Below are 24,632 nucleotides of genomic sequence, written 5' to 3'. Positions count from 1 at the left end.
TTAAAGCCTCTGCCTTCGGCTCAGGTCATGATCCCAGGGTCCTAGGATCGAGCCCCACATCGGGCTCTCTGCTCAGTGGGGAGCCTGCTTCCTCCTCTCTCTCTGCCTGCCTCTCTGCCTACTTGTGATCTCTGTCTGTCAAATAAAAAAAAATTTTTTTAAAACTTAATTAAAAAAAGACGATGACGAATTACTGATTCTTAAACTCTGAACCAATTCAAAGTGATTTCCTAAGTGGAAAAAAGAAAAAAACCAAGGTGCAGAATATTTTAGTGTTCTGCCTTTTGGGTAAGAAAAGGAAAATAAGAGTATAAATATATACTTTTTTTCTATCTCCAGAAATGAACATAAACCAGAAACCAATGAAAATGGTGATGGGGAGGAGGGTGGAGTTGGAAATGGCAGAGAGACATCTCTGACTATACCTTTAGAACTTTGAGATGTGTGTTTCATAAAATGTCAAAAAATTAAAGAGAAAAAAGGAAACCTTATAATTGCTTGTTAATAGAAACAAATGAATCTAACTGCATATCAAATTGATTATATAATCACCTAGAAAACCATACTTGAACTATACATCCTTTGAGGTATTTTCTAAAGACAAAAAGAACTTCAGTGAAATATTGATACTTTACTATGTAGCATGTTGTTAGTAATATTACTCTTAAAATTTTGAAATTGTTTTAGATGTATTACAGAATAAAACAAGTAAGTGTATCATTGCTATTAGAGACCAAGATTGTCATCATAAGAGGAAAGAAATACAAATAGGAAAATTAAAAGTTTTAAAAAGGCAATGTTAAATTTGAAATGGAAATATCAATATAAACTCATGAGTAAACAAAAAGATTTCTCTGTCCCATAAAAGAACTTACTAGCACTGACACCTCTAATAACAACTAGCTCAATTTATATACTCAGAAACTACTTTCTATATAACATTCCCCACTGAAAGAAATATGGGCTTCTTGGAGAAATGGCTGATTCCGGGTCTGAAGCAGAGAAAGAACAAGGTGAATCTGGTGTATCTTATGCCAGAAAGGAAGGAAGCGCTTAAACAGAAGAGTCAGCTTGAAGGAGACTCCCACTGGCCCAGTTTGGGACAGCTGGAGCATTGAGTGTACTCATTGTATAATTTAGTGTAACAGATTGAATAAATAAAAATATGAATGACAAGTAAAGAAAAAAGTAAAAAGAAGAAGAAAAACTTTTCTTTGCAAAAGTAATGCCAGCTAATGTATGTGCAAAGAATGATAGGGAAAAAACCATGATTCTGTAACCACCCCCCCCCAATATAATTGGTTCAGGCAAGGATTATGAACAGATGGTAAAGTCACTAGGGAACAGGATATTCACAGGCTGAAAAATAACACCCCACAATTTAACCTTTACTTGCAAAGGAGAAAATATACCTTTCAGAGACTGATGGTCTCACTTTAACCTAGGGTTCAGCTTGGTGTCACTGATCATGGCACAACCTGATGTTATGTGTTGCCTGATACGATGCAAAGTATACAATGTTAGCTATGAAATATTCTTGCCAAAATTTTAATCTCTTCTAAGTCAAACCTCAAAACTGAACTTCCAATTTACAGGAAAGAACTAATCTGAAAAATTCAGAATATGGGAGATTCCATAAGGCAACTGGCCTGTACTCTTCCAGGAAAAAATACCACAGAGGGGAATAAAATAAAAGCAGGAGAGCTGTTCTAGATTACCAGATACTAAAGGAACCTAACAGCCAAATGCATTTAGTGAACCTTGATTCCATCCTGGGTTGGAAGAGTTGGGGAGGCATTTGAGTCTATAACTATGAAAGATTCTTTTTCTTTAATTGCTCAGCTGTGAATAACACTGTTATATTAATTTCAGGTGTACAGTGATACAACAGTTCTATATATTACTCAGTGCTCATCAAGAGAAGTCTTCATCTTCTTTATTTCCCTGTTCTCCTCCCATCCACTTCTCTTGTCCACCACCAGTTTGTTCTCTGTACTTAAGAGTGTGTTTTTTTGTTTGTCTTTTTTTTTTTTAAGATTTTATTTATTTATTTGAGAGACGGAGATCACAAGTAGGCAGAGAAGCAGGCAGAGAGGAGGAAGCAGGCTCCCTGCCGAGCAGAGAGCCCGATGTGGGGCTCAATCCCAGGACCCTGGGATCATGACCTGAGCGGAAGGCAGAGGCTTTAACCCACTGAGCCACCCAGGTGCCCGTCTTTTTGTTTGTTTGCTTTTTAAAATTCCACATACGAGTGAAATTGTATGGTGTTTGTCTTTCTCTGACTTCTTTCACTTAGCATAATAACCCTGTGGTTGCTGCAGATGGCAAGGTGTCGTTCTTTGTTATGACCATGTAGTAGTCCCTTGTGCACATACTGTATCTTTATGAAAGGTATTCTTGAGATAATTGGAGAAGTTTGACCACAGCCTGGATGAGATAGGCTTATTAATATTCTTAAAAGTATGAGAATGTTACTGTGGTTCTGTAAGAGAATATCCTTATTCTTAGAAGATTCATTCTGAAGAATTGATTGGTGAGTTTTCATGTTTGCAATCTTTTTTGGCAGGATCACTTGAAAGGATGCATATGTATGTGTGTGTATATATACAGAGGTAGAAACTTGTGGAAATGGGAGGATTCAGTGTAGAGAGAGGGTATACAGGTGTTTATTATACTATTCTTTTAAAGTGTTTACATGTAGAAAATGAGAATAAAGTTGGGAAAAATGGGACAGTGGGGGTGGAGAGTGAGTTGAAAGGGAACTTTTATGTATCACTGAAGTCATGGATATGTTCCAAGAATCTAGATTTCTTCAGTCACCTGTACAAAAAAATAAAATAGAAATAAAAATATATACACACACACACAATTTATATTTATACTTAATGTATATATTAAAAATGCATATGTTGTATCCTCCTCGTTATACGAGGAGGATACAACATAGGAGCTAATAGAAATCTGTGAGGTACATTGTCTCATAAGAAGGGTGGGGGGGTGGGGGAGTAGCTGATAAGGATAAGACTGATCTTTGGCAGAGGTTTTCAAGCTTTATGTTCCTTCCTCACTAGTTAAGTGACTAGGCAGTGTGAGCCCTGGTGTTGCCTCACCCCTTCCTCCCACCAGCATTGATGAAAGATCAAGTTAAGTCCCATTTTTGAAAAGACTGTTTCTTCTAGAAGTGTGTTCTGGCAGTGTGTGTGTGTGTGTACACGTGCGTGTGCGTGTGCATATTATATCCTGTTACCCTTGAGACAGAGATGGGTGGAGTGGTGGAGGGAGATATGTGCTGTGATTAGTCAGCTTGCTGTCACCCTCCCCCGCCCCCCCCCACCTCAGGCCCCATCTGGGGAAACTGAGAACTTAAGAAACTTGAGACAGGGAAGGAGGACAGGGAGCAGCCAAAACCTGCTGAGTCTCAGAAGACTGGTTTCTGCACTAGGGAGTGGAAGAAGTGACTGAAGGAGGCTGTGGATTCAACTCAGTGGCCTGAGATTGAGTCCCTTGAGATAAATTATTTTCTGGTGGAGTACCTGAGAGCAGCGTGTTGGGAAGAGGATACCCTTCTTCTTTGGGAAATTTCTTTTACCTAATTGAAGGTCTGATAGGTGTGCAGACTTACATAGTTCTTGTACCAAAATATTGGTGTTTATTGATAACTGTTTCTTTGGATTCATCTGAAATGAAATCAGACTGATCAGTGGTAAGTATCAAGGCAAGGTCTTGCACCTGTTTTGTTTAGGCTGATAGCCATACCCTCTTCCCTCCCTTTGAAAAGAGAGCAGATGAGAGTAGATTCTATAGAAGAAGGAATCTATTAGCCAGAACATGTGTGAAAGAGGGATTAGAAAAGATGTAGGAATCCTGAAAGGTGTTACAACACCTTAGTAGTTGACCTTATTAAAATTTCTAGCTTCCGATAGTCATCTTTTTGCTCAGTTGCTAAGTATTAGCTGAGAAATATGCAGAAAATTCTGCACATACCGTATGCTGGAGGAGACAGTGGGACAGATCATATAAATTTGGGAATGCCTCAGAAGATCAGTAGTGTACCAGAAGGGGGGATACTGGCCCTTCACATACTCCCCAGCAGAAAGATAGACCAGTCCCTCTACTCACTTCTAAGCTGTGCTTTCTTAATGGTTTGTTTTCCTAATGATTGCTATTTACCTTTGAGTCTGTTCTTCACCCTTAGGAGGAAGCCTTTCTGAGGAAATTAAAAGCTGCTAGATAGCATGTGAAATCACAAGTTTCTTAAGATGTCTGGCCTAACCTCTGATTTTTGGAGGCCTAAGCTGAACAATATCCAGAGAAGGCTGTTAAGACTGCAATATCTAGGCTCTTCCTCAAGAAGCAGTAAAATTCTATGATAGCCATTTGTGTTACGGTTACCCTCTCAGTCAGACGAAATCTATAGACTATAAGGGCCCTTATTTCCTTTCCTAGATCTTCCCTGGGATAGCGCTGGGTGCTTAGTCGGTGCCTCCCAAATGTGTTGACTAAAAGAATGTAACACTCCATGAGTATTATCCTGATCATCATCCCTTGGCTATACATAGTGCAATTCTGATGGCTTTCAGTTCTCGGGGATTCAGGAGCTAGAGAGCAAGATTGGGTGGGACCTGGGAAGGAAGTGTGGCTAAGGTATTATATTTAACATCTGAGTAGGTAGAACACGTGTTTGTGGAAGTAAACTTTTCAGCTTCTGATGGTAAAAACCAGTTGGGATAAATCGAATGAATAGTATTAAACAGTTTGTCTTCCCTGGAGGCTGATAACTGTTTTGGGGTTGCCTGTGATCCCTTTTTCTTCATAAATTATAAACAGTGCTTTCAGCTCGCTTGTCACCACACTTACCCACGAGGTGGTGGGTGCATCAGATCCCAGATTCTTTGGAAAGCTTCTTTTCATCCTTTTCAGTGTCACATGGAAGAGAGTCAACCATTGTACCCACTGAGCCCTTTGAATGGGTACTTTAAAATAGCACATTGAATTGGCCTGATATTTAATTGAGTTTTTAAGGCACGCCAAATAGACTTCTGTATTTGGATGTGCTATTTGGAGAATGGGTCAATCTGACCTTCTAACCTTTCTCAGATGTAATATTAGTTTAAGAATGAAACACTGGCATGCTTAGTGTGGGTAAGTCTGTTTATGGGATGGTGAGTATTCAAACACAAAATAGTTCTTTAACATAGGACTTTTTGATTTTCAGATACTTTTTGAAGTTCCAGCTACCTTATCTCTTTATCCCTCCCCCTTTCCCATTCCACATCCTATTTAGAACTAGGCTTCCGTAAAGATACAGCTTCGAAGAAACACTGAGGTACACCAGTGGAGACTTAATTATGATGGGAAGAAATGACGATAATAGGAAGTAATGTAAACAGAACAGCTTCACAGCCATCTTCGGATTTTGTTTTTACCTAAATGATCATACTTGTGTAAGTGGGGTGAAGCCATCCCAACTTAGAGGGCTGTTGCCGAGATCTGGTTTCACTAGAGGGAAAAACGGGTAATATTCAAAAACTGCTTTTGACTGCAGTGTCTGTTTACAATGCGAAGGTGAAAAGCTCCAGGCTGTACTTCAAAAGAAAAACAGAGCTGCAGGCTGTCAGGCTGCCCTGAAGCAGGCCTGGTGGGCACTGGCAGAGCATAAGTTGTGATCTGGGTTCTCCTCAGCATGCAGTTTGGCGGGGGAGGGGAGAGAAGACATGGTGATCAGGCATCTTAGTATAGCTGGACCACCTTATCTGTAAGCAGTGAAAATATCAGAGAGCTCCAAGAATAGACAGCCACCCATCCATGCCATGGCTTGAATGGACAATCTGTCCACTTCAAATATGGACCATATTCATTATTTGAGAGATGGGGCACTGCACTGATCAGTAAGCTGCTTGCAACACAGCCTAATATTTTTAGATGGGAAAGATTTTGCTAAGCTGTAGACTACTGATGAGCTTTGTTAATACAAGGTAGGATTAGGACTATTAAATCAGTTCTTAGGTTGCTGCAGAAACATTTCTATCTTGCCACAGCCACCTCTCTCTCCCTCTCTCTCTTTTTTTTTTTTTTTTTTTTAATTTAAGAAACTGCGAATGTTACTGCATTTCCCTCCCCCACCCCCGCCACCACCAGGTAGGTGGTGTCTGGGAATATGCCCAGAGCCTTTTGAAAAAAGATGAACAGGGGAGGGAATCATAACAGCCAAGAGAAAAGAGTAGCTTCCGACTAGACTGCCCATGCCAGGAACAAGGAGGCTGATGGAGGAAGGGCTGCCTCTGCAGAGTGTTAAAAAGCATTGATGGTCTCTTGACCGTATTTTTTCTCCCACCAAAAGAACTGCATATTGGTTTTGAAAGTCATTACCTTGGTCCTGGATAAATCTCTTCAGTAAAACTGGCTTTGCTGACTGCAGAAGTCATGTGAACATGCAGTGGGAAATCCGCTCTTGAAGGGCACATGCTGACCTGTGGCCACTTCAACGAGTGGGTTTGTTGTTTTGTTTTTATAGATTTTTTTTTTTAAGATTTTATTCATTTATTTGACAGACAGAGATCACAAGGAGGCAGAGAGACAGGCAGAGAGAGAGAGAGGGGGAAGCAGGCTCCCAGCTGAGCAGAGAGCCCGATGCGGGGCTCGATCCCAGGACCCTGAGATCATGACCTGAGCCGAAGGCAGAGGCTTTAACCCACTGAGCCACCCAGGTGCCCCTGTTGTTTTGTTTTTAGATTTATTTATTTGAGAGAAAGAGTCCATGTGGTGGGAGGGGCAGAGGGAGAGAGAAACTTAAGCAGACTCCATGCTGAGCATAGAGCCAGGGCTCCATCTCATGACCCTGAGATCATGACCCCCGAGATCACGACCTAAGCCGAAAGCAGGAGTTGGTTGCTTAACCAAATGTGCCACGCAGGTGCCCCCAAAGAGTGGGGTGGGTTGGTTGGTTGGTTGCTTTCTTTGAAAGGCACTGTGCTTTTGGCATTTAAATTATTTAAGTTTTAGCAACTAAACTAAAAAAGCTGCTTAGGATGTATAAAGATACTTGTTAATCAAGTTCTGGTGCCATGTATGTTGTTTAGACCGAGTGCTTTTTATTTACTGAGTTCTTTTTCTGTGTTGCACTTTTACACCTGATTCTTATACTGCCGCTGTAACAAGCAGTTTACTGTTCTGGCTTCAGAGTGGCTATACCCATGTTGCTAGCATTATGGGGAGAAGATTTTAATCTGTAATAGCTTTTATATTTCCAGAGTTATCTGCTAAAGACTTAGCTTAATGAATTCTCTATGGGAACCTTTTCAGATTTAGTCAGATTGTGAGGAGAATCTCAATTCATAGTCTCAAACCGTTCTGTTTTTCAGGAGGCTGAAGTTTATTTTGTATTTTAAAGGGTTTATCAGAGCTTAAAGAGAGCATTCAGGAGGAAGGTTTAAATCATTTAATAGAAGAAAATGTTTTCATACATTTTAGAAGCATCCATTAATTTCTAAGTTATATTAATTATAAGGTATTTGCCATTTATTAAAGCCAATTTTCCAAGTATCCTTCAAACAATTACCTACTTCTGGTGTATTTCATTTAACGAAGTTTTTAATACAGAGTTTACCAAGTCATTTATTTTCTCCTTCAAATTAGTCCTAATTAGTTAGATTTTACTGTGGAGTGCATATATTTTTTTGAATTTTGCGTGCTTTATTGTATGCCAGTATTTTATTGGATGTGGAAAGTTCTGCATGGCTTTGTGAAGTATAGCTATCATTGGACTCTGACTTGGCACCCCAGTGCCTGTCACTATTTCAAGGCAGCTCCATAATTTTCTTCAAACAACAAGACCATTGCTAATTTCAGGATAAGAATGTGCTTCAAGGGGTGGGGGGTGGGAGGTTGGGGGCACCAGGTGGTGGGTATTGTAGAGGGCACGGATTGCATGGAGCACTGGGTGTGGTGCAAAAATAATGAATACTGTTATGCTGAAAAAAATAAAAAAATTAAAAAAAAAAAAAAAAAAAAAAAAAAAAGAATGTGCTTCAAGAGAATCCTTTGGAAAAAAAAAAAAAAAAAGCAGAAGCACTATGAGATTGTGTGTTTTTTTAGTAGAGTTGGGAGGAAGGGTAAAGAGCCTAATGTGTCAAGTTTGTAAGAGGAAAGAAAACTTCATGGAATGTGAGAAGAAAGATTTGTGAAATTTGGACAGATGCTAAAAGAAGTTCAGTCTTGAGCCCCCCCCACCCCCAACCCAAAATTCTACAACAATTGGAAAGAGGCAGTAATTGGCATTTGGGGAGGAGTCAGTAAGTAACTTCCGCCCACCCTCACTCTAGTCTGAGAATTGCTGGCTTGTAGGAACTATATAATAACATTGGGTTTTAGGGAAGGAAATACATGGCCTTAAAAAATGGAACATTTCATAGAATGCCTGTTGTAAATTTTCAACTGTTCGTCTTCCTCTTACAGCAAATCCAGTTTGCTGATGACATGCAGGAGTTCACCAAATTCCCCACCAAGACAGGCCGCCGATCTTTGTCTCGCTCCATCTCCCAGTCTTCCACGGACAGCTACAGTTCAGGTAGGTGTGAACTTATGTCCACTCTGATCTCCCTTCCCAGTTCCAGAGTCTTAAGCTAGTTCTCTGCCCACTGCACTTTACTTATCTAGAATCTGAAAGTACTTCCCATCTTTCTGCTGAGAGCTGATAATTAGCACTTGGGCAATGGGAATGTCCCCAGTCAGGCTTGTAGCTGGGGAGGCTTTTGTCATCTGGAGACTTCTCTTCCCCTGGCTGTCTCTGTGTGTGGTCTGTGGCCAGTGCCTGCTTGGTAGTGCTGGGCCGGTTCCCATTCCCACGTTTCTCCACCCACATTACAAAGGGAGAAAATCAATTCTATTTTGGCTGATGGAACTGGCCTTGAAAAAGAGGTGTACTTTGGAAGCATAATTTCCAACTCTGTTGTTTAAGATATACCCTGCCACCTGTCTTTTTCTTTCTTGGCTCTAAGACTGCTTGAATGGTAACAAGAAGAATGAGTATTTTGGCTCCTTTTTATTTGCTAGGTTACCCTTTATGTTGAAGTGCCCTCCCCTGTTCACCTCTGGAGTAGGAGAGGTTCAACTATGATAATGTGGCTCCAGCTCTGTTTCTTTTTAATCCTCTCCTAATTTGATCCTATATAAGTAGGCTTTTTTTTTTTTTTTTTTTTTTTTAAATGTGTCCTCACCTTTACATGGAGTACCGGAGCATGGTTAGCATGGTTTGGGATGTAGAAGTTATGATTTTGAGTACTAGCAGAGTAGACACTGGAAGATCCACAGGGGCGTCTGATATAACCCCACCCCCATTGTTCAACTGAGGAAACATTTAAGAGTTTAAGAGGCTGGCCCAAGGTCATAGATTGCTATTAGTTTCAGCAAAGAGATTTGCCATCTCCATAAATGACTTCGCCAGAATACTGTTTATACGGTGTTGTTAACATTAAGGACTGGACTTGCGGGGAAAGGATTGTTTTTGTTTTTTTGTTTTTGTTTTTTTAAAGTAAATGCATTTTTTAAAAAAAAGTGTCTTCTGCTCCGTGCCACTGATAACCCAGCATGGATAAGATAAGCAGATGAGAGCAAATGGTGGTCTATAGGGTTAAGTACTGAAATAAATGAATATTCAGAGTCACTGTGGCATGTGTGCAAGAAGAGGTTCAAAACATAATGGCTGTCAAAAATAAAAGGTGTTTTGAAGTGACAGATACGAAAGAGTAGGAGTGATAAGCAGACCGATTCCAGCAAAGAGAGAATTCATTGTGGAAAGCTGGGTTCTAAGAGGAAGATGGAAGGAGGGAGTGAAGAAAGCTTTAGCAAAGTTCTCAAAAATCTTGATGTCCATGTATTAACAGGAGCTTATCAGAGCATTTTTTTAAAAAAATTTTGTGATCTAGTTCAGTTGTCTGGTGAGACAGATACTTTGGGAGTATTTGTGTTGGCTAGCAGTGTGTGGAAGACAGTGAGAGAGACCTGATACACTGGCACAGACAGACAGATCAGGAACCACTCGATTCAGAGAGGAAAGAAGTGATTTGAGAGTAGGGGAGTGATTACTCTATGTCCCCCTGCACATCTATCTGAAAGGACATTTTTAGCCTTTATGTAAAGCTGGTTTTTTTAAAGTTGAACATACCGAGTGATCTCAGGGCTGGCAGTAGAACCAGAGCTACTCACTCACCTTTTGAGTCGTTTCTTTCCATGTCTGTATTCCTTGAGCACAGCCTAGTGTAAAATCCCTTATAAGATTCTTTTAGCACTGTCATCCGTGTTACTAGTTCTCAGAGTGCGGTCTTCTGAACAACAGCAGCAACAGCTGGGGACTTGTTAGAAATGCTAATTCTTGGGTGCCACCCGAGATCTGCCGATTGGGAACCTCTGGCAGTGGGGCCTAGCCGCTTGTATTTTAACAAACCTTCCACATGATTCTGATGAATGCTGTAGATGCTTGAGTTTGAGAACCAGTGTTCTACAGCAGTGGTGTTCCTTACATGTCCTTAAGTATTCTTCCATCTTTGCCATGTCTCGTTCCAATCCACATTGGGACCCAGTGCCCCTATTAGCTGAGATCCCTCGAGCTGGTGCAGGAGTGAGCTCTGTAGCTTCCCGTTACAGGGACTAAGGGCAGAGTATCATCAGCTTGGAAGAAAGGGCTCCAACACTGAGAGATCCACAGCAATGTCATTCATCCGTTAGACTCTGAGGAGGGAGACCTGAGAGTGGTGTAAAAGGTGGCTCCAGTTCTGAGTCTGCTTAACTTAAGTGAGAGTCCTTGGGGAGTGCACTTTGTGGAGTTGGGGCCATTGAGGATTTTCTGTCCTTGTTTTTTTCTCTCCTGGCTCTAGCTGCATCCTACACAGATAGCTCTGATGATGAGGTTTCGCCCCGAGAGAAACAGCAGACCAACTCCAAGGGCAGCAGCAATTTCTGTGTGAAGAACATCAAGCAGGCAGAATTTGGACGCCGGGAGATTGAGATTGCAGAGCAAGGTAAAGAAAGGGAGTGGGTAAGGGACCAGAAGCAACCCGCTTGCTGGTCATCAGGATCCACAGACAACTTGACACTTGAAAGTCGCCTTGAAAAATTCAACATTCTGGGCTCTTGTATAAGCAGATCTCTCTGCACGCAGCTTGAGCCTCAGGGTTCTTGTTCTTATTCTCCTTGCTTCCTGTTCTCAGTACGTAGTAAATTACACAGAGTAGTTTCTGTTTTCCTCCCCCATGACACCATATTCGGAGATCTCCTTGTGGACTCAGCAAGTCCTGGATCACTACATGGTGGTTAGTTCTGTGGGATTCTACCACAGCTGCCAATCTCAGAGACCCACATTTTCCAGAAGCAGCAGATGTGGGAGGGTTTTCAGCTAAGGATGTGGTGAGCAGTGTCTCTTTGGTCTTTGGTCCTTAGCACCCTCTGCTGGAGCAAGAGTGAAAGTGACAGTCTGTTAAATCTTGGTTTTCCCCACCCACCCCACTCCTGATAAGGTGTTTTTACTCTTGTTACTTTCACACTAAAGGTGTGCTCTCTGCTGGGGGTAAGTACGAAACCAAACAGACTGACAGAATGGGGTTAGGCTGCATAGAAAAAAAGCAAGTGCTCTTCTGCTGAGGGTGAAGACTTCCTTCCTGGTTTGATGATTAGGAGTCCTTTAGCCAATGCCATAACCACTTCCCTCCTCCCAAGTGAATGATGAGACTCACTCTCCATTTTGACCAGATGTGAGAATTCATTCTCTGTTCAGTCCTCTGCAGGAAGAGAGAAATTTCCAAGCGGTTGGATAACAACTCCCCAACTGTCTTTCTGTTGTTGAAGCCGCCAGTCATCATGGAAATTTATTTGGTGTTTCTACCTTATCTTGCAATATCTCAACAGATCCAGACCACCCCTAGATGTTGCTGGGGCAGAAATTGATAATACTGCTAGTGCAGACCTAGCTCAAATCCTCTGTTCTTTCACAGACATGTCTGCTCTGATTTCACTCAGGAAACGTGCTCAGGGGGAGAAGCCCTTGGCTGGTGCTAAAATAGTGGGCTGTACACACATCACAGCCCAGACAGCGGTGAGTTTGCTGGGAGACTAAAGAGGGACTTCTGATGAGGGGGAGAAATAAACTTTTTTTTTATTTGCTTTTCCTTCCGTATCTATCCAATCTCCAAATGCTAATGACTATTAGGTGGGACCTCCTGTTACACAGTAATGGGGTTTTCTACTCTGTGTGTATAGTTATAACGTATGTTTACAAACCTGACTCAGGGAGATCTAGATCTGCAAAAATACAACTGTTAGGAAGATGTTAAGACTTTTAGGAACACATCTTTGGGGTAAAGTTAGATAGCAGTGGGCTCCCTCGCTGGACCATACCCTCTTACAACTTCCCAGTGTAGCACTAGTTGCTGCAGAGTTGCTGGGCATGGTCCCCTTGTGTGCTGCTCCTACCCAGCCGTCCTCTCTCTCACTCTGTCCTCCCGTATGTCTCCATAGGTGTTGATTGAGACACTCTGTGCCCTGGGGGCTCAGTGCCGCTGGTCTGCTTGCAACATCTATTCCACTCAGAACGAAGTGGCTGCGGCCCTGGCCGAGGCTGGTAAGTTTAGCCTTTTTCACCAACTGTGCTTCAAAATAATTATCTAAGTAAAATATTTACGTATCAAAACTGTCTTTATGGTTACGTGTTTGTCTAGAGGCCTTAAAACGTTGGAGGGTAATAAGAATAGCAACAGGAAGAAAATGGATAATAAAAGGAAGGTCCATATCCCTGATACGGTCATAAAGAATGACCTTTGAAAAGAATCTTAATTATATGGGGAGATGCTTAATTCTAATGGTAAGTGAACAAGGAGGAATATTAAACTGTATGAGGTATAGGAGTTCAGCTGATCTCTTTTCACCAAAGGCTCATCGCTTTTGAGGGCACACAAGTAAGAAGTGCCTTTAGTACTAGTAGCTCATTAGAAAATTTGGTGTTCAATATTGTATTGAAACTATATGGGGACGCCTGGGTGGCTCAGTTGGTTAAGCAGCTGCCTTCGGCTCAGGTCATGATCCCAGCATCCTGGGATCGAGTCCCACATCGGGCTCCTTGCTTGGCGGGGAGCCTGCTTCTCCCTCTGCCTCTGCCTGCCATTCTCCCTGCCTGTGCTCGCTCGCTCTCCTCTCTCTCTCTGACAAATAAATAAAATCTTTAAAAAAAAAAGAGAGAAACTATATGGACTACTTGTAAAGTTCAGCTCAGCTTGAAACAGTTTTTACTGTAAAAATATTCAGAAGAAAATCATTGTGAGGTTTCTTAAAGGACTTACCATCTCCCTGGGATCCTCAGAGAGCAACTTCATAATACTTTTGATTTTCTTGTTCTTTTCTGGTGTTCATTACAGAAAATTTAGGAATTTCCAAATAATAATAATAATAATCCTACTGCACAGGGATAATATTTTACACATTTTTCCTTTTTTCTATTCACTTTTTACAGAGATAAATAAGTCTCAATAAATAATTTATAACCTAAAACATAACACTTTCAGAAGTAGTTTTCCATGTCCCTGAAAACTTCTTGAAAGCATCATTTGTAATAATCATACGGCCACATGATTTTTTTTCATTGTTTTACTCATGTTGACCATTTAGGTTGTTCCAAGATTCTTTCTAATACAAATAATGTTCTAGTGAACAACTTTATTTTGATTCCCATTTCACTTTATCTCCTTAGGTTATTAAGAGTTCCAAGTATAAAACTGACGAAAGAGAGTAACAATTTAAGGTTCCAAAATACTTCTAAAAAAACAAAAATCTCTTAAATTTGTTACCGATTTCTGAGCTACAGGTGCCATTTTGACTTTCTGCCCTTTCGAAGTTGTTTCCTGTCCAACATAGTTCCTGTAGCCCTTTTCCTCTTCACATGGATCTCAGAAAGTAGTATTGGGATAGCAGACTCCCAGGAGGAGGAATGAGCTGATTTGTTCCCATCCCCACAGGAGTTGCAGTGTTTGCCTGGAAGGGCGAGTCAGAAGATGACTTCTGGTGGTGTATTGACCGCTGTGTGAACATGGATGGTTGGCAAGCTAACATGGTAATGATGTATATTCATCCCACACTCTGACCATAGATTTGTTTCCTTTTTTCCCTCAAAGCATGGTTCCCTAAATATGTTTTGGATGTATGTTCTGATACACTTAACTTTGTTGTCAGAGTGTTTAGCTCAATACCTATTCAGAATGGGTCTGAGTACTGAATGGAAAGGTGGGGGAAGGGTAAAACTAAAGTGAACACTTGTGGCTCAAACACAGCAGAATGAAATAGAAAGAAATAATGTGGTTCCTCTTTGGAGTAGAATTCTGGTTTCTTTCCTTCCTGCCCCAGCTCGCCTTTTGCATCCCACAGAGCTATATATTTCAAGACTCTAGACTAAAAACGAGTCTATGATTAGCCTAATACTCTTCACTATAGCCAAGAACAAACTTAGGAATCCTTTTAACCATTCTACACCAACGGATTTGACTGTGTTTCCACTGTCTAAACCTGTTCTAAGGAGCTCTGAGGAGTGCTCCTCCAAAACATACAGGGCTCTCTTACTAGTACAGAAAGTGGGTTCAAAGTTCCCCCCCAGCTCTAGCAGCCTGAATGCCCATAGAAGTCTTCTGGCTGTTCTGTAGATCCTGGATGATGGGGGAGACTTAACCCACTGGGTTTATAAGAAGTATCCAAACGTGTTTAAGAAGATCCGAGGCATTGTGGAAGAGAGCGTGACTGGTGTTCACAGGTAACAGATTCTGGAGTAGCTGCCCCTTGTGTCCTTGCCTCAGCAAACTCTCCTGGTCTCCATTAGGCTTGAGGGCTATCTTTCAGACATGTAACTAAATGGGAGTACCTTCATTAGATAAAACTTCTCCGTTTTTACTTCTGAAGAATCCAGGAGATCCTAAAAGGAAGTTATTTCAGGTTCTAGTTCTCACATTTTTCTCTTCCACTTATTCCACTGTGAGTCTCAACCAGTGTTGGGAGGTATAGAGAATGAATGTATCTGGAAAACTGTATTCAATATTGTATTAAAATTTTATATTTGAAATATGAAAAAAAGTCCTATTGTAAAACTATATATTATACACACTACAAAAAGTAAAACTGGGCAAAATATTCTTGGCTTGTCAAAAACCCTAAAAGATCTCTTTCTGGAAGAGTGTTTCTCCGTTGTGGGCACACTGCACATGCTCACACAAGCACACATAGGCAACCGAATCAGAGTCATTGATAATCTTTGTTTATCAGAAGTAGGCATGTTTGTTTGTTTTTTTAATCAAGAAAATGCTGGTCTAAGGAAATACATCCCCTTTTATGGAAGAGAAGTCAATTTCTTCTATTGAAAGGGTTTTTTTTCCCCTTCCAAAAAAAGGGCGGGGGCCCAGGGGAGAGAAAATGAAAAGAGGTGAGGACAAGGAAATGCTCTTGCTTACTGATATCCTTGGGCAATAAATACAGCTGGGGTGGGGGGCAGCATGGAGCTGGAAGAGAATTAGACAGATTTTGCCGGGTAGTAATTTCGGTTTTGTTTGTTTTTGTGGCTTCTTTTCCCTTTAGGCTGTATCAGCTCTCCAAAGCTGGGAAGCTCTGTGTTCCGGCCATGAATGTCAATGACTCTGTGACCAAACAGAAGTTTGATAACTTGTACTGCTGCCGAGAGTCCATTTTGGACGGGTAGGTTGAAACGCACAGATACCAGACTCCGAGGGGACAGGTTTGGGTTGGGTCGCAGTGTTGTTCTGAAACCACTCCTGGTCTTCTCCCGTGGTCTTCCCGTCGTCTTCCTTTGGCGTTAAAGGTTCGTTAGCGGGGCTCCTGTCATACTGGGCCCAGCCAGCTTCCAGCTGGAGTTCTCATGGGGCGCTGCCTCACACTTTTGCTTTTGTGCAGAGGGACTGTGTCTGGGCTAATAATGTTTAAGTTGAGCCCTTATCTGTTTTCCACAGCCTGAAGAGGACCACAGATGTGATGTTTGGTGGGAAACAAGTGGTGGTGTGTGGCTATGGTGAGGTAAATAGCTGGGTCTCAGTGTCTTTTCATAGACTTTCTAGAAATGTGGAGTGAAGGCAATCCATGCTGTCAGTGTGGTCACTGACACGGGGTTAAAATATGCTTCGAGATAATGTATCTCCGTAGCAGAAGTGCCTTATTCAGAATTATGAATAGAGATGTACAAAATCCATTGAGTTTTCAGATCTCACCACACTGTCTTGTGGAACGGCATGTTGGCAGCCCCGCCCCTCCCTCCACCATGATAACAGTTACCTTTCATGAGACTGACTTCAAGTGAACATGTGGCATTTTAGCCACACAAGTGACCTGGGACTGGAGTGAAGGGTGGGACCCGAGGTGGTACATAGTTGATGATCCCTAAACTAGACTAGGTGAAGGAGACTGTTGTCATCAGTGACCCATGGAGGTTCTTGAACTGCTGGGCTGTCCTTGAGTTCGATGCATCTTAAATGAGAGTTAATCAGGTTTTTCTGGAACAAGCTATGAGAGGTTACAATTGCTCTTCCTTGGTCTTGTTTTCCTGATGGTAATACTTATTCGATCTCCCAGTTTCGTTCACTATTCCGAGCCCCAGCCCTTGCTGTGAAATATAAATGTCAGATCACCTCTCTGGCTGAGGGTCACAGCATAATCTGGATTTGTTTATGCTCTGCCTGGCTTGGAGCATCCCTGCAAGGGCTCAATAGAGCATTGGTGATTTCAGGGAGGTTAATTCCCATCTCCCGAATAGCCACATGCCCCCTACCCATGCCTTAAATGACCTGACACCCCTACTTCTTTCTTATGCTCTGCAGGTGGGAAAGGGCTGCTGTGCTGCTCTCAAGGCCCTTGGAGCAATTGTCTACATCACAGAAATCGACCCCATCTGTGCTCTGCAGGCCTGGTAAGAACAGAATGGTAATACTGTTAGATTCATCCCTGGTACTTAGTGTTTCTGAGAGTTTATGATTGATTATATTAACCGTTCCTTGCAGAAATCTCTCTAAAGGAAGAGAAAGCTAGGAGGATGGCTCTTCCCTCCATTGTAAGCCCAGGGCACTCCTAGAGGTTCTCGGCATTTTCCCTTCCTGATTGGAATCTCAGGGAGTCCGAAGAGGCCAGTGTGTAGCTTAGAACAGCTTGTCACTTACCTGTGAGATAGCACTGGACCCGACTTCAGAAGGGAATTTCTCTGGTCTCATTTTGTGACCAGCCTCTATGCCACTGCCTCCTTGCTTTGCTCATTGTGTTCCTTCCTTTCCTTCCAGCATGGATGGGTTCAGGGTGGTAAAGCTAAATGAAGTCATCCGGCAAGTTGATGTCGTAATAACTTGCACAGGTAAGTATCAGTGCCTTGGTGTACATGGAGGACTGGTAGCTCTGAGGCCAAATCTTGAAAGTGGTCTTTCAGATAAAGTAGGTGAGACCTGTGCTCGGTGTAAAAGTCTCAGAACCAGAATAAGCTATCGGAACCTTAATATGTTTTCCAGAACCAAGAACCTTTTTTCTTGAAGGTGATTTATACTGTTGAATCTTAAAACCAAATCACTGAGTGTAAAAAGCTGTTACGCAGTGTACTTGTTTCTCATAAAGGATGCATTTCCTTCAGTGCAGCAGGCATCCTCTTTTCCCATGTCCTCACGGGAAGCCAGGTACCTTCGTCCCCCAGCATCTTTCTTTGGCTGCTCTCCTTTACCTTTAGGAAATAAGAATGTAGTGACACGGGAGCATTTGGACCGCATGAAAAACAGCTGTATCGTATGCAATATGGGCCACTCCAACACAGAAATTGATGTGGTAAGGTTTCCCTCATTGATTTGCTGCAAGGCCTTTTTCCCCTCCTTTCCACTGTAGCCGCTGTCAACTGTGCCATCTTCCTTTCAGACCAGCCTGCGCACTCCAGAGCTGACATGGGAGCGCGTGCGCTCTCAGGTGGACCATGTCATCTGGCCAGATGGCAAACGAGTTGTCCTCCTGGCAGAGGTACACACACGGGAGGGCAATGTCGTTAGATCCATGGTGGAGGGCGGGGAGATGGGAGAAAGCATTGGGCCCAGATTTTCCTGAACTCCATCTCTAGATAGAGATCTAGTTCTTAAACTTTCTGGTCCCTAAAATAGAACCACTCAAAAAAAGATCTACCTTTTACCAAGTAATACACTATTTCCTGACTCCCATGGCTGCTTCAGCTTGTCATACTCACATGGGCTTACGGGAAATAAGATAAAATCTAGAGGCCTGATGTGGAACTGTAATTCTTTCTGTACCGACTGAGTCCTATCCTGCTCTGCTTCACTTGTATGACACTGGAATCAGACGGAGGGGGAGCACAGCTCACCCAGGGCTCTCTTACCTTTTCAGGGTCGTCTTCTCAACCTGAGCTGCTCCACAGTTCCCACCTTTGTTCTGTCCATCACAGCTACAACACAGGTATGTGGCCAAATGCCTGCCTCTTCTGCCCTGAGATTAGTGGAACCAGACCTGGGTCAGAGTTCAATGAGAGTGTGCCGTGCTGTGTTCTTTTCAACCTGTTTCAGGCCACAAGGGGCCAAGACGGGCTTTCTCAAGCGTAGAAAAGAGTCCTCAGGCAGAGTCAGTGTCTGTGCCCCTTTGAGTTGGCTATGTTAGTTGAGAAGGTAGGGTTCCAGCCTAGTTGTATTTAGTCTGTTCTTTTATTAGGAACGAAACAAAAACAGCAGCAAATCCTCTTATGATGCGTGGTGGTGTTTACTGCAGGCCAAGTCCTGGGTACTGTCATCATGATAGATCATTGTGGTACTTACCCCAAGACCCTGTTAGATTGAGTTTTATTTTTAGGTCCTTGTCCAAGAAGTGTTTTTGTGTCTTCTGACCCTCTTTTCCCAACTTAGGCTTTGGCACTGATAGAGCTGTATAATGCACCTGAGGGACGATACAAACAAGATGTATACCTGCTTCCTAAGAAAATGGGTGAGTGAGAAACAGTAGGAGCCTGTACCGAGCCCCAGACTTTTGCATGGTTTGGTAAAATGAAAGTATTGGATTTAGAGTCAGAGTTCTAATCTGCATCCTAGCATTTCATGGTTTCTGGGCCTCAGGACCAATTCTAATCTGCTCAATATCTTTATCAATAATGTGAGAGTAATAGTTACATACGTTGTAGGATTGTAGTAAGAATTAGAGCAAATGAGTTAAAGTGCTTAGCATAGTGGTTTAAGGTAGATGTTCTTATTCTTAGTAGCCATATGGAGTTCAGTAAACTTCCCACCACCAGTGACTACAGCCAGTGACCAAGATGAAAGAAACAGAAACAAATCTAGGTTTTATCATCCATCCTCTGTAAATATGGAACCTCCTGATAATCTGGGGGACAGCTCTGTTGTGTTCATGTGGCATACTACATCATTTCTGGTTCTTTGCCCTTCTGGAATAGTGGCACCCACCTCCCATCTATAACTGGTCAGCCCTTTACCCCTTCTTTAAAGCTGAAAGACTTCTCACTCTCATCTCCTCCAACCAGCTTATCTCAGATTACTTTTTTTTTCTTTAATTCATATTCATAAAAGTAAAGCCTGGGAAGTTTTATCTATGGAAGAGTAATCAGTTTGCACCAGCTGCCTTAGAAATCAGTGATCCTAAGATTTGAGGCCTTTATGGATATTATTCTAAAGAAATCGTAATGATACAAACTACTTTTGAGCTATTGGATCTACTTTGTTTCATAGTTTGAATGTAATTCAGTTAAGGAAGTTGCTACAGGAAGGTGAGAGTCATATGTAGCATGTTAGCCACTGGGATAAAGCCAAAAGCTTTGCCAGAGGATGGGGAGGTACAAGTCTAACCCATTTTGTCACCCTAGCAAATGGCTTTCGAAATGCATTCTGGATATACAGAGAGAAGTACCCTGCCAGAAAAGCAACTTTGAGGGTTCTTTAAGCAGATATTTCGAGTTACAGGTGCCTTCACAGTGATTCCATTCCTTGTCCTCCTCAAAAAGCTTCAGATGAAAATAGGGGGAGGGTGTGCCCTGAGAGGCAGATTGAAACGGAGTGAGTTCCCCTGCCACTGTGTTCTTCCTAGATGAGTACGTTGCCAGCTTGCACCTGCCATCATTTGATGCCCACCTGACAGAGCTGACAGATGACCAAGCAAAATATCTGGGACTCAACAAAAATGGGCCATTCAAACCCAATTATTACAGGTAACTTGGGGGAAAACAAGTGAGACGCTCTTTTACCCAATATTAAACAAAGCATGTTAGCCAGCTTTCTTAAATAAAGTAGTGTGCCTGATTTTGAAGAGTACCAGAACTCTGCTCCAGACTAACATGGTAGCAGAGAAATTGTATATCTAGTAGATGTAAGGGGTGAGGGTTTTCTAGAATTTTGAAGCAGGAAGCTTGGCCTCACCCCCAGAGATTCTAATACAGTTGGTCTGGCATGGGGCCCAGACTTATTTTCTAAAAGCTCCCTAGATTAATGTATAGTTAGGGTTAAAAACCACTGGCTTATATTATCAGGGAGCAGGAAATGAAACCAGAGATGGCATTGCCAGAAACCCCATGGAAGCAGAGGGAAGAATGATCCATGAGGAATGGCTGTAGGGATCCCGCCAGGGCTGGAAGGGACCCTGGGGAGTATCCTCTGTTTCTGATTTTTCTCTTGGATCTCTCATGTGGAAGACCCAAGTGCTAACCAAGCAGTCTCTTCCTTTACAGATACTGATGGACCATATTACCAAGGACCAGTCCACGAGTCCCACACAACTCTAAAAGAAATATTTTTTAAGATAATGTTTATTTTCTTCTTATTCCTTTCCTGTTGATTTTTTTTTTTTCCTGTAATTTCATTTTCGTTTTCTTCATCTCATTGTCCAAGTTCTGCAGACCACACAGGAACTTGCTTTATGGCTCTTTAGATGAAACTGAGGTTCAAGGTTCTTCACCCTAGTCACTAAAGAAGGATTTTACTCTCCCAGCCCAGAAAGGTGATTCTTTCTTTCCCATTTCTGGGGACTTTAGTCTTAATTGGGTACCTTATTAACAGGAAATGCTAAGGTACCTTCTTTGTTGAACAATCTGCAATGTCTAAATTGCCTTAAAAGAGCCCATTTCTTAGCTGCTGAAATCAGTGCTCTTTCACTTTGTCAGAGGAGCAGGGATGGCACCCACTAGCCAGGTAGGTTAGATGTTAGGTGGCGCATGCTCATTTCTCCAGGTGTTCCAAGCCCTGTTTCCTGTGTGCAGGCGGTGTGTCTGGTTCAGAGATGTGTACTGTTAAGATCCAGTTGGTCCACTTGGATTTAGTACAACCCTTCCTCCACTCCCACCAGACCTTCTCATTTTTCAAGTTTTTAATCAGACTGCACTCTATTAAGTTTAATTTTGTCCCCTAGCATTGATTTCTGTTGTACAAAAAAAAAAAAAAGAGAGAAAGAAAGAAAGAAAGAAAAAGGTAAGAAAAATGTTGAGTGTTAACACTGAGGAACTGCTTGGGTGATTAGTCATTCCCAGTTTCTCTTTTGAACCTTTGGAGCTGAGAGTGCAGAGTTGAGTCTGGAGAAAAGCTGGCCTCAAACTCTGATAAGTCCCTTTGTTTCTAGCCCATAGTTTATAGCTTCAATGAACTGGGGCCATAATGGCAAATTCTGTCAGCTCTGCCCCATACAGCTTGTGCTGAAGGCGAATTTCTTGAGCCATTACTCAGTCTAAAACACTGAGCTCTATCTTTAGGATTTATCCTTTAAGAGCAAATTTCTGGTCAGCTATGCTTCTGCAACCTAAAATATTTAAAGGGAGGTAGATGTGGATGGGAGGGAAAGGATAAATTGGGCCAGAGTGAGGGAAATGTAGTTCCATGTAACTGGTCTGGGACTTTAGGCCCCATGTATAACGTTAGTTTTACAGAAGTGGTACCTCTTTTAATTGACACGTGTCACAAAAGTTTATGAACCAAGATCTTAAGGGGCAGTTTGTGCACAGAGAAGGTAATCAGTGCGTCCTGGCTCATGCTCGGAAAGAATCCCTAGAAAGGCCCTCAAAGATTGGAGAGGTATGTATTCCCATGCCATGCACCCTGCTTACTGGCATTTCTGCATGGTCCGATGAGCTTTATGCTCACGAGCTTTAAGTATATAATTATCCAGGATTCTAAATCTTCAACTTGTTCTAGCTGATGATCCTTCAAAGTTGGGTCAGCATTAGTGCTAGGTACTAGCAATGTTCATTTCTCTGTTGCCGTTGATCAGAGAGACAGACATAAAAACATAAGAAAGGAAAGCTTTCACTCTGCGGCCTTCTAGCAGAGTCTTGCCAAAACATTTTTCCTTTTCCTCTCCCGGTTCTCCCCTACCCAGCCCCTTCCACTTCTTTTCAGTGTGACCATGCTTTCTTCTCTGTAGATGCTAAGGGTTCAAGCCCTTTTTCCCAGGGCATTGAACCAGCCAATCAGAACACCCCATCCTGGAGGGGCGGTAACCTGGCCAACAGTGGTATCCATGACATCAGCTCTGCCGGAGGCAAGGGACCCGCTGCCCTCTGGCCTGCCCCCTGCTCCCAATCTATTACTGTGTCCATAGGAATAATAGGTAGGGGCTCCATCTCTGTCAGGCCATGTAACAAAGGGCACTGTGGGAAAATGTCTGGCATCAGAGGGAGCGTGTGGAGAGCAACTCGGGAAGAACAAGTTTATTTTGTATTGAATGATTTTTAATGAATGCAATATTAATCCTTGCAGATGAGCAATAATCATTAAAGTCAATTAAAATGATAAGACCTTATTGGGATTCTGTGTCATTCTTGCTTGAACAGCAGAACGTCATTAGGACTTGTTTTCTAGGGTGGGATGAGTCAGAGGTCAGTCAGCAGTCTCTAACAGAGATGTGCTGAGGACCTAGTACGGAGAGGAACAGGCTGGATGCAGAGTTTTTCAGGAGTACCTTAAGTTGTGTGTGCCTGCTCTGTGCCAAAGCACCCGCACTCAGAATTTCTTCAAGAAACAAATCTGCAAGGAACCTGGCTGGCTCACTAGGTGGAATGTGCAGTTCTTGGTCTCGGGGTTGGGAGTTTGAGCCTTGTGTTGGGTGTGGAGATTACTTAAAAATAAAATCTATAAAAGAAAAATCTGAAACTTCAGGGCACCTCACTTGCATAGTCCCCCTTCAAGACCCTGTACCTAATTCTTTTCCTTAAAGAATGTCTCCGGGGCACCTGGATGGCTCAGTCAGTTAAGCGGCTGGCTGACTCTTGGTTTCAGCTCAGGTCATGATCTCAGGGTCATGAGATCGAGCCCCCCGTTGGGTTCTGTGCTTACCATGGAGTCTTCTTGAGACTCTCTCCCTCTCCCTCTGCCACTGCCCACTGTTCCCTCGCTTGCAAATAAATAAATCTTAAAAAAAAAAAAAAGTCTCCAAAATTAGGAAAGCTTCAGCCCCTCCCACAACTGTATCCAACTCTGGAGTTGTCTCCTGTCTTCTGGTGTAACAATGTATCTATTAATAATACTCAAAAGTAATACCTTCTTTGTTTTGTTAAATTGGTCCCAGACGATGTTGATGATTTCTGTGCAGACTGGTAAAATGAGTGTTTTTAATGCTGGGAGGCTTTATCCATGCACATAAATCCAAATTTAAGATAAACTTCATACTGCCTAATTAGAGATTTAAACTTTAACTGTCTCGGGAGTCTCTTTGATAACTTGTAAGATTATAAGAATTGCCTATTATGGTGGGAAAATATGTGCGTGTGCATGCACAAACAATCCCTAGCTCTGTCAACTAAATGAGCCTTGCAGCAGTCTCATTCCCCCGATACAATGCACACATCTAGCATCCAGATTTAGGCATTACATTCTCCACTTAAAGGAGCCAGGACTGTTTGGAGAAAGGGCTGATTCCATGGCTGGGCAGGAAAAGTACAAGATGAGCCAGAAAGAAAGAAGGTAGTTAAAAAGTGATGGGGGCATGTCAAAAGGACACAGAAGCCAGCTTTAAAGGAATTTACACTGGGCAAATCTGAAACAATCTGACATCAAAATAAGGGCTTATAAATCATTAAATAAAATTGGAAACTGTAAGTTTATGCTGATATGAATGAATGGTTAAATAAGGAATTGGTATGTACATAGTTTCAAAGTGCCTTCCTATAAAATAGTATAAGGGGGAAAGGAATAGTTTTAAAGTAGAGAAGCTGGCAGACCACCTTAATTGAACAAAATAAAAATCAGTAATGGGGTCGCCTGGGTGGCTCAGTGGGTTAAAGCCTCTGCCTTCGGCTCAGGTCATGATCTCAGGGTCCTTTGATCGAGCCCCGCATCGCGTCGGGCTCTCTCCTCAGCGGGGAGCCTGTTCTCCCTCTCTGTCTGCATCTCTGTCTACTTGTGAGCTCTCTGTCAAATAAATAAAATCTTTAAAAAAAAAATCAGTAATGGGAGGATTCTCACCTCCCATTTCAATCCTCCACCCTGGAATGCACTGAAAAGGAACAGCATCCCTCTGTGGTATTTCTGCCAAAGATGTAAAACCTGAATGTGATCATGAGGAAGCATCAGACAAATCCAAATTGTTTTACAAAATTACTGGCCTATAGTCAGGCTTCCAAAGTGCCAAGGTCACCAAAGTCAAAG

General features: G+C 42.3%; 1 protein-coding gene across 2 annotated transcripts in view; it reads left to right on the top strand.

Moving 5' to 3' along the window:
• AHCYL1 (adenosylhomocysteinase like 1) overlaps positions 1-22,788 on the top strand; it is a 39,116-nt gene extending 16,328 nt beyond the window's left edge. Inside the window, exons 2-17 of one of the 2 annotated variants that reach the window (XM_047723744.1) lie at positions 8,455-8,566; positions 10,872-11,015; positions 11,985-12,085; positions 12,508-12,610; positions 13,998-14,092; positions 14,676-14,782; positions 15,598-15,714; positions 15,987-16,050; positions 16,848-16,936; positions 17,301-17,371; positions 17,735-17,829; positions 17,917-18,015; positions 18,394-18,462; positions 18,903-18,981; positions 20,092-20,212; positions 20,729-22,788. In XM_047723744.1, coding sequence (XP_047579700.1) covers positions 8,455-8,566; positions 10,872-11,015; positions 11,985-12,085; positions 12,508-12,610; positions 13,998-14,092; positions 14,676-14,782; positions 15,598-15,714; positions 15,987-16,050; positions 16,848-16,936; positions 17,301-17,371; positions 17,735-17,829; positions 17,917-18,015; positions 18,394-18,462; positions 18,903-18,981; positions 20,092-20,212; positions 20,729-20,735 — 1,473 coding nt within the window. In that variant the 3' untranslated portion in view covers positions 20,736-22,788. Of the gene's footprint in view, positions 1-8,454; positions 8,567-10,871; positions 11,016-11,984; positions 12,086-12,507; positions 12,611-13,997; positions 14,093-14,675; positions 14,783-15,597; positions 15,715-15,986; positions 16,051-16,847; positions 16,937-17,300; positions 17,372-17,734; positions 17,830-17,916; positions 18,016-18,393; positions 18,463-18,902; positions 18,982-20,091; positions 20,217-20,728 lie in introns of those variants that run through there. The other variant, XM_047723745.1, reaches the window with a different exon arrangement.
• Positions 22,789-24,632: the final 1,844 nt, after the last annotated feature.

This window comes from Lutra lutra, chromosome 4 (assembly GCF_902655055.1).
Source record: "Lutra lutra chromosome 4, mLutLut1.2, whole genome shotgun sequence".
Lineage (NCBI taxonomy): Eukaryota > Metazoa > Chordata > Mammalia > Carnivora > Mustelidae > Lutra > Lutra lutra.
Note: the sequence above shows the minus strand (reverse complement) of the source record. Positions and strands in the feature narration are given on the sequence as shown.